At 43.0% G+C, this 9,570-nt stretch overlaps 1 protein-coding gene across 1 annotated transcript; it reads right to left on the reverse strand.

Annotated features, from left to right (window-relative positions):
* Positions 1 to 6,539: 6,539 nt before the first annotated feature.
* On the reverse strand, positions 6,540 to 8,822 carry LOC144783142 (E3 SUMO-protein ligase KIAA1586-like). Its single transcript, XM_078662275.1, has 2 exons — positions 7,076 to 8,822; positions 6,540 to 6,565 (listed from the first exon to the last, which is right to left on the reverse strand). Exons 1-2 carry the CDS (start codon positions 8,820 to 8,822, stop codon positions 6,540 to 6,542), a joined length of 1,773 nt encoding a protein of 590 aa, XP_078518401.1.
* Between the last annotated feature and the right edge of the window lie 748 nt (positions 8,823 to 9,570).

The raw sequence follows: 9,570 nt of genomic DNA on the forward strand, positions 1-9,570 counted from the left end.
ATAGTATAGAGTGCAACATTTTTATGTTACATGGTAAGTTTACTCATATTTACTTCCCTTCTGCCACTATATTATCTCCAATGTGTATTTGACATCTCTTCTTCATCTCCGGCCTCCTTTCTCTCACTGTGTGTCTCCGATGCATCTTATCGCTGCTATTTTGTGTAATTACAGAAGAGAGTAAAATAAAATAGTTCGGAACGTGAAAAGGGGGCAAAGTAGAGTACCCCTCACCCCCTAGGCCTTTTCAGGCGGTCCCAAAAGGATCAGTTTCTGCTTTCCTGAGAGATTATGGTATGAGTTCCATATACCACAATAATTTGCATTACAACATGCAAGATATCTATCTCCTATTACCAACTTTTGGAGATATTCGCGCTAAGCGCGGATATCTCCAAAAAGTAACACCTGCCCTGAGCAGTTCTTAGCCATGTTATCCAATGGGAGGTGGATAACATGGCTAAGAGCATTAGCTCGGTAATGCATGAATATCGCTGACTTTTTAGCGATATTCATGCATTGCGGCCGTTTTTTATCGCATTTGCGATAAACCTTGATAATAGCAAGGTTTATCTTCGATAATTTCTGACGATGCTTAGCGGTAAAAAATTCGTTGGTAAGCATCGTTAGCGATAAATATCGCTTAACTTTGGTAATATGCACCAACGTCTGTTAACGTTCGATTCGAAGGAAATGAGGAAGTGTTGAAAAACATTGTTTGCGCCATCTTGCCTTTTTTGAAATGCCACACTTTTGTCGTGCACGGCAGCCATTTTAGATGCCTTGACCAGACCCACTCTCTGCACGCTGTCGATTCGTAGCATGGCTCCCCACCCTCGCAAGCATCTTCCCCAGGCACTGGTCACCCCCGCTCTCTGTCTTATGCATGGGCAATAAACCTCCCCCCATCTGCGCTGCTCTTCCCTGAGAATCACACTCTGTGCCCGCCCGACACCTCCCTTTCGCCCTATTCACTACCGCACCCTCTGACACTCCTCTTCCTCTGTGTCCGATTGTCCAGGCTATCAGCTAGCCCTGCAGATGTAGTTTATGGCTCCAGCTGTAAAGAATCACCCCTCTTCAAAGGAGTTATAGTAGATCAAGGCCCACACCCGATGAGATCCGTCACACCACACGTGTTCCTACTATCTGAAAACCATCCTGTATTGTGATTGGGGAGGGGACCGAGCCTGAAGCGGAAGATTCCAGGAATGACTCTTTGTACATCAAAGTTTTTACAATTATGTGTCACATTAAAAATATATAGCACTCCAACAAAGTAGTAGGAATATAAAACTTTAATAACATATAAATATATACAACAAAACAAAAACAGTAAAAACATTTAAACAACGAAGAGACCGTGGCAATTTCTTTTGAATTCCTGATGAGGACATGTTACTAGTTCTTTCAAATTATGAAAATTCAGAAGATGTTGCCTGGGGGTGGGTCGTCAGTAGCAGTCTGTTGTGCGAATAGTTCCAAGGCAGCAGAACGCGCTGAAATCTAGATGGCACGAAAGTGATGTCTAGTAAGTTGCCGCCCAGCAAATAACGGCGTGGGGCGCCGCGGGGGTGAGTGAGTCCAGTAGGCACCACAGCTATTCTTACCGGCATTGCAGAATTACTGCTGGGGACAATGCCTGTGCTGTAGCAGGGTCACAGCAGAAACAAAAAGGATTCTGTTGAAGATGTTGTTGGTTTTCAATTTGAAAACAGTTCTGGTGTCAACTGCTATGCTAATGTAGTGCTTAATGTTTTGTTTTCTCTAGAAAATGTAAAAGAGGGGGAGGCAGTCCAAAGTTCCGTTAAAAGGGCAAAGGAAAGGATCGGTGGTTTGAACTATCAGTCAAAAAGGGGAGGGGGTGCAACAATTTTTCCTACCGGGTCACACTGTGCTTTCACCGGAACTGAGGTCTGCAGGATTCTAGTAATTCAAAGTGAGGCTGGCGCCAGCATGGGAGCGCCGACGTCCCGCGGATACAGTTTCGTCACTCCACGGGCGATCATGGCAGTCATTCCCCATCGGGGGTGTCTGCGGGGGTCGGAGACTCCCGCGGCTCCTCTAGAATCTTCAAGGTCGTGGAGGACTACGGTGGTGGAGTCAACCAGTGACCGGGCCATTTCTTTATGCTGGGCCCGCTCTTGCCAGGTCGACCGCCATTTTGAGAGTTCGGTAGCTACTGGCGATCGCGGGGTCAAATGAGCGGACGGGCTCCACCCTGCCGGGCGAGACGTTGCAGCATCGCCACAGTGGAAGAACCCTTTTCCGGGCGCTTGGAGCGCTGAGGGTGCAGGTGGGAAGCCTCCACTGGGGAGGCGGGAGAGGCCTGTTCGCATCGTCTCTCCCTCCCAGTGCACCCCACGGTGTCTTGCTTGAGATTTGTTATGGCCGGACCAGGCGATGAGGACGAGGGGGGGGGGTCGGGGGCATGTGCAAGACATCCCCCCCAGTGTTGTCGCAGCCATTATTCAAGAAAGAAGAAGTGTCCCGTCCGTCTTCGCGCCGGGCTTCCGGTGGATGTCGGCCGGACGCCCCTGGCTCTGGCCCCATGAACGGGTTCCTTGGTTTATCGGCTGCAGCCGGATCCCGTCGGCCTCGGCCCCCCGACCGTTGGTGGCCGGACCGGAAGAGCATGTGGTGGGACTACCTGAAACTCTCAAGGGCCACCGCGGCCGGACTGGGAGAGAGAGGGGAGGGTCGAGGAGACATTCCCCCCCTGCAACTCTTCAGCGTTGTAAAGGCAATCCCCTGGCCGGGTCCCGCTGGCCTCGGCCTCTCCTCCGGCTACACCCTACGTTAGGATCTCCTGGCCGAGGCGTGGCAGCAGGACCCGCCTTATATGGGCTGCTCCCGGCTGGGCGTAGCCGCAACCCTGCCCCACCTTGGAAGTTTCCAGAGTGGGGGCGGATGTTCTACTGACTTGCATTTTCCCTAGTCTATCGATTTTTTTGGCGTGGCAGGCGGTGGGACAGCGAGGGGTGATTTGGTTTCTCTTACTGTTTTTCTGGTCACTCACCACTGGCATATTTCTAACGTTTTCTTGTTTCTAGGACATTAATAGGTTTTATCATTACGTTATGTTATCGTTTCTTTGTTCGTTGTTTAATAAAAGTTCATGTTCATCAGTGGCCTACTGATTTTCGTTTTCCTATTCTTTTCTTTCCAGGTTGTTTCATGCTAAAGTTTCTGTTAACAGGATACAGTGATCACTTCGTTATTATTGCATATGTCCTTTTCACTAGGGGTGCTCTCTGGTCGGGCCAGATGACGTATCTCTAGTAAATGGTCCGGGTGAAACAGGTGCATCAATCAGTGGGGAGTAGATAGGCATGACAGATTACAACGGGGGAGAAAGGTCCGCATTACGTACCCTTTCACTATTTGCAAAGATTTTCCTACGTATATTTGCAAACAGGGAATACCTCCAAAAAGAACCAATTCCCAAACAGTCAATGTTTGGGGAAACAATCAATCAATGAGGAACGAAATAGGCACGACGTGTTAAAGGTTTGCGTTACCTACCCTTCACTATCTGCAAAGGGAGAGAGAATATTCCTATTCTTCCTCGTTTGCAGGCAGAGAAGATTCTTAAGAGAACCAACTTCGAACAATTCAATGCTCGATTCAAACAATCAAGAAGGGGTACTGTGAACACAAATGAACGCCGCTTATCTACATACACATTGGTATTATCAACAGGTTGTTCCTAATGTTTCTATTTTAGGGAGGTCAAAAAGAGATCCCATTAGTGGCCTACTGATTTTGCTCGATTCCTTTTGTTTTTTTACACGATTTTTCGCTATCTGCAAAGACTAAACAGAGTATTGCGACTCTGTGCTTGTTTGTAAATAGAGAATGAACCAAAGAGAACAATCAATCAAATGGAGAGAGAAGCAGGCACGACGGATTACAACGGGGGCAAAGGCCTGCGTTAACTACCCTTCACTATCTGCAAAGAGAGAGTACTCCTAATAGAAATGAGGGGTGGGGGGCAGCATTCAAAGCAGATCAGTGTGCATAAACACGAAAATGTTTTTACTTACCACGTACTTGACATTCGACAGCTTATGATATTTGCTATTAAAAAACCATTGAAATTCACTGAAAAAACCATAGGTTATAGACCATATATAGTTAGGAATTAGCATGTAAAAAACCTTATTTTACTCACACAAAACCATTGAAATTCCATATATAGTTAGTTGCACTAACTATATATCGCGCACCCGCAATCCACTGCTGATCATGTCACATATTACATCATTCATGACATGGTCAGTGACATCACTGATGACATCACTGATGACATCTCAAATGACATCACTGATGACATCACTGATGACATCTCATTTGACATCATTCTTGTGCTAATACGATAAACCTCTTCAGACTCTAATATAACCTTAGATACACTCAGTGTATACAGACACTCACACACTGCCACTCATCCATGGAGTTACTCACACACCCAGTCAGTCATGCAAAGAAACAATCTCACCTCCATTTCTTCAACTACACAGTTAAACACACCTTACTTATTGAAACATATACTAACACATATTTACTCTCTTATACAATCCCTGATACAAGTTCACAATGATCGATACAACCACTCACTCATTCAGTGGCTCTCATGCACAGTTATTTATATATGCCAACTCTCACATGTACTGTGTTTTACATATGTACTTACTATGACATGTAGCATTGAGATATCCATTCACTCATCAATACACTCATGCACACAGTCAACTGCCCATGTAGCTGTTTCCACATGCACTCTTGAACTCATACACCTAGTGAATAAACTGCTCACACATCTATGCACAGAGTCACACACCTTCCAGCCACCCCCACACAAACTCAATCTCCCATAGAAATACTTGGGCAACCAATTAATAACACATATAGCCTCTCGTATAGCTAATGATCAACACATGCAGCAGTTTACATCACAACAGACATAATGATGCACAAATTAAGACAGTTTAGTCACTAACCCATGCATTCAGTGAGACACATTTAATCACTCACTCATACAGTCAGTCACGCACCTACTAAATCCTTCATCCAGACACTTATACATCCACTCATTCTTCAATATGTAAGACATATTTTAACTTTACAGAAACATACAGTCACTGGATGTTGTCATCAGTGATGTCATCAGTGATGTCATTTGAGATGTCATCAGTGATGTCATCAGTGATGTCACTGACCATGTCATGAATGATGTAATATGTGACATGATCAGCAGTGGATTGCGGGTGCGCGATATATAGTTAGTGCAACTAACTATATATGGAATTTCAATGGTTTTGTGTGAGTAAAATAAGGTTTTTTAAATGCTAATTCCTAACTATATATGGTCTATAACCTATGGTTTTTTCAGTGAATATATATATATATATATATATGTATATATTTAAAAAATATATATTTTTATTTATATTAAATATTTATTTATTTTAAAGTTATTAAAGTATTTTAAGTATGTTTAAGTTAGTTATATTTATTATTCCATTAATTTAAAATGACTTTTAACTATTTAAAAAATTCGATATTTTGACTATCTATATTTTTGTAGGTCTATATTTTTGATTCGATATTTTTGTACTTACCTGTTTGAAGATAGGAAGTCGATATTTTGGCATTCTATATTTTTTACTCGATATTTTTGTAGGTCTATATTTTTGCCATCGATATTCTTTCAGTGATCCCTCTGGAAATGCTCATGAAGGACACTTTTGCCCAATTGATGACATTGTTCCAGAAAACTGTCTTTGTGTGTTCTAATATATGCCAAAGGCAGAGATGGAAGCGGTCCAACCACTACCGAATGGGGTCCGTTTACAACAATAATCTGCGTTTCAATATGCATGGCATCTATAGGAGAGATGGTGTACATTTTACAGATGAGGGGAACAGAGTGTTCCTCATAAACTTAAGACTCTGCATTGGTACTTACTTGTAGGGACTAAAATCTCGCAATAAACACAACGGCTCTTTTTAGAGCCACACAACAAATAAACAAAAACACTTCATAAATATCTAATATTATTTTTACTTTTCTTGGTTATGTACGCGTACGTGACGACTTTCAACATTACAGCTGTATGTCGTCCATACGTGGTTGGTACACGTACAATAAATCTACCACCCCCTGAGGAACACTATCGGTTGAGAATGTTTCTATTGTGCTCCCTTTCAATGTTCCCTCTAATTTTTTTCCTCTGTGTGCGGCAGTGGAGGGTCTCTGTGCGCTGCAACCATGGCTATGTGCGCTAGGAGCCAGACCGCGCGCGTGCAGCGCCAAATGTCACCCCAAACGTTTACTTAAAAAAGTGAAAAGATGGTGCATTTTTCACACATACAGCGCCACGTTAAGGGTTTTAAGGCCGGTTTGCAAATTGGAAATACATGCCATAACATGAACTGGTTACACAGGCAAGTACAATTAATGGTTAGAAAATCACAAGACTCCAACAATGGTATCATCATAAGATTTTACTAAATATTCTTAACTGGAGCACTGTTCATTGGGTGGGGAAGTGTCGAGAGCCTATAAAATATCACATATAGGTTACAAAAATTACATAACATATTTACAATTTGAAGTGAAATCTACTGAGTAATGTTGGGCTATCCCGCCATATACTGAGTAATGTTGGGCTATCCCGCCACACATAGTTTGTAAAAGTCTGACATCCAGGCAAACATGGACTGTGGGAGAGGGCCGTTCAAACATGTCAAGTGGCATCACTAGATGGGTGACAGGGTTGCTTCTCACGGCGATCCTTACAATTTTTCCAGTGCTGATAAACACTATCAAGGTCAACTTTCCCATTCAGGAGGTAGGCCTTTGTCCTCATCAGCATATCCAAATGATTCTGCTCTAGTCTATTCCTCGCTTTGCTCTTGATAGTATTCATGAGGCTGAATCCTCTTTCACAATCAGCACTAGAAGCTTGAAATGTTGCGCAGACATCAACAAGCTGAGACACCACACTATCCTGAGCAGCATTGCGTACAGTGAAATTCACCATGTCTTGAAAGGTAGTAAATAACCCACCCTTTACATGTTCTGCCACCACATATTTATAGTCTCTGTATTGTCGTACAACATCTTCTGGTGTCTCACAATCACCCAGGACCAAGACATTCTTATACTTTTTAACAAGACTTTGTATATTTTCAGTCCCAAAATCAAAATGGGATTGTGTTGCTATTGCCTGGATTTCAAAACTTGCCCATTCTTTCAGTTCATCTTCAGGGAACCTTTTTTGCATGTGCTCACAAAGAAGGGAAACAAAAGACAAAATAGGCCCACTGTCAAAATCTTGCCTTTCCTTGTACAACACCATCAGATCTTTTACATTGCTGCTCCAAAAGACAGTGTCCCCCAAATACTGTTCTTTAATTTGGCCAATCTTTGCTCTTGCATACTGTACAGCTTCTACAGTAGTCAAAGAACTTTTTTGGAACAGTTTGCACAAAGATGCAAATTCACTCACAATATCATTAAGTACTGCAAGGGAAATATGGTAGTTTGAGTCAGATAGCTTTTTGTGACAATATTTAGCAACTGGATCATTCTCTTCAACTTTCTCATGCTCAAAGTACTTAAGAACAACCTCGTAATTCCGAATTAGTGCACCAACTGCAAAATGCCGTGAAAGCCACCGGACTTCATTCAATGGTCGAAAAGAGACCACTTCACAATCAGTGACCGATGCCATTTCATCCAGCTTGGACTTCCTTGCAGGAGATCTGGAGAACACAGTGTAGACAGTCCTCAATAATGTCTCCATCTCTTTAATCATTGGAACCCTCTTCCAGGCATCATCAACTCCCAAATCTTCACGATGAGCGACACAATGCTGCTCAACTAGATGGGGAATGGATTGTTTAAGGCGAGTAGCAACACCATTATTTTTACCCAGCATCTCAGACGCACCATCGGATGTGAACATGACCATTTTCATGAGGTCCAGTTCATTGGCAGTGTAGAATTCTTTCACAGCAACAGTGATAGCCTCAGCATTACAACTAGTCAGCTTCACTATGCCCCCAAACAGTGTTTTGTGCTCTGTTGAGGTTACAGGTCGGAACTTGAAGTACAGGATGAGCATTTTTGTAACAGAAATATCTGTGCTTTCATCAATTATCAGTGTGTGATATAAAGCGTTACAAAGTTCTGCCATACCTTCACAGTGTATCACACTATTGATGGCCTCAAGGAACTCAAAGGCATAGTTCTTGCTCCGCCAGCTGTCTGGTATCTTCACATACAAAGCTAGGTGGTCATGGATGTCTTGTACAGATAACATTGAAGTGTTCATCTTGACTGCCAGCAACACGTTGTTGATGAGAATCTTTATTTCATCAGGCAGGGATCTTTGTCGTTCAACTACTTCTATTCTATTTGCTTTGTCAGTGGCAGTTTCTGTCAGCATTGCCCGCACTCCAAAACCAAACCTGGCAGCAGCACTTCTGTTTCTCAATATCACAATGGCAGACTCATGAACTTTGCTAATTAGATGGCGTTTCAGGTAATCCAGTTTCCAGCCATCACTCCATTTCTTCCCTGTAGAAAAGTCCCCAACAATCTTGGCTTCGGCACATGTTTTGCAAATCAATCCCACGTCTGGACTGTATTGAAAAAGTTCCCCAAGTTGGACGCGAACCTTGCTTCGTGATTTCTGTGTCTCAGCCTCCACAATTTCTTTCATCCACTCTTCCTTGAATACAAGGCAACATTTCTTCCTTTGTGGTGAAGCATCGCACTCTGCAGAAGGTACAGCTTTGCGCTTGAACATATTTGTGAGAACTGGGTTTAGCCTGCTACGCCACAAAGCCTGCAAAATAAAGGAACATGGCTAAAGTTGATGCCTATGCTCATGATTGCAATGTTTCACATAGTACTGAGGCTTTGCCGGCAAAACGTAGAGTGCAATTACCTGGATTTTTCTGTTCACTGCCCTGCCAAACTTAAATGTAGCACTGTCCGTAGAGCCTACAATAGAAGTAAAGATTATTTCAGTACATTGCGAATTTGTGATACAGTGATATGCCATGTGCACCATAAGGGAACTCTACCAAACAATTACCTGTTCTGCTTGTACTCAAGTATGCCCGTTCAAATGTGTGGGGTACTGTCTGCGAAACCTGCAACTGATGAAAACAAAGGTAAGGTATGTTGTTATACTACAATGTTCAAGACGCACCACAGTTTAACTCGACCAAACAATTACCTGTTGTGCTTGTACTCACGTATGCCTGTTCAAATGTGTGGGGTACAGTCTGCGGAACCTGCAACGGAAGAAAACATAGGTAAGGTATGTTGTTAAGCTACAATGTACAAGCTGCACCACAGTTTAACTCTACCAAACAATTACCTGTTGTGCTTGTACTCACGTATGCCCGTTCAAATGTGTGGGGTACAGTCTGCGGAACCTGCAACGGAAGGAAACATAGGTAAGGTATGTTGTTAAGCTACAATGTACAAGCTGCACCACAGTTTAACTCTACCAAACAATTACCTGTTTGTTCTGCCTCTACTCACGT

The sequence above is a fragment of the Lissotriton helveticus genome, chromosome 9, assembly GCF_964261635.1.
Source record: "Lissotriton helveticus chromosome 9, aLisHel1.1, whole genome shotgun sequence".
NCBI classification, from domain to species: domain Eukaryota; kingdom Metazoa; phylum Chordata; class Amphibia; order Caudata; family Salamandridae; genus Lissotriton; species Lissotriton helveticus.

What these genes read in the sequence shown, in the direction of transcription:
- LOC144783142 (XM_078662275.1), bottom strand. Translation starts at nt 8,822, where the DNA reads ATGTTCAAGCGCAAAGCTGTACCTTCTGCAGAGTGCGATGCTTCACCA. An exon ending in GGTGGCAGAACATGTAAAGG is followed by an intron (nt 6,566 to 7,075) that starts GTGGGTTATTTA and finishes GATATTTTATAG; the next exon opens with GCTCTCGACACTTCCCCACC.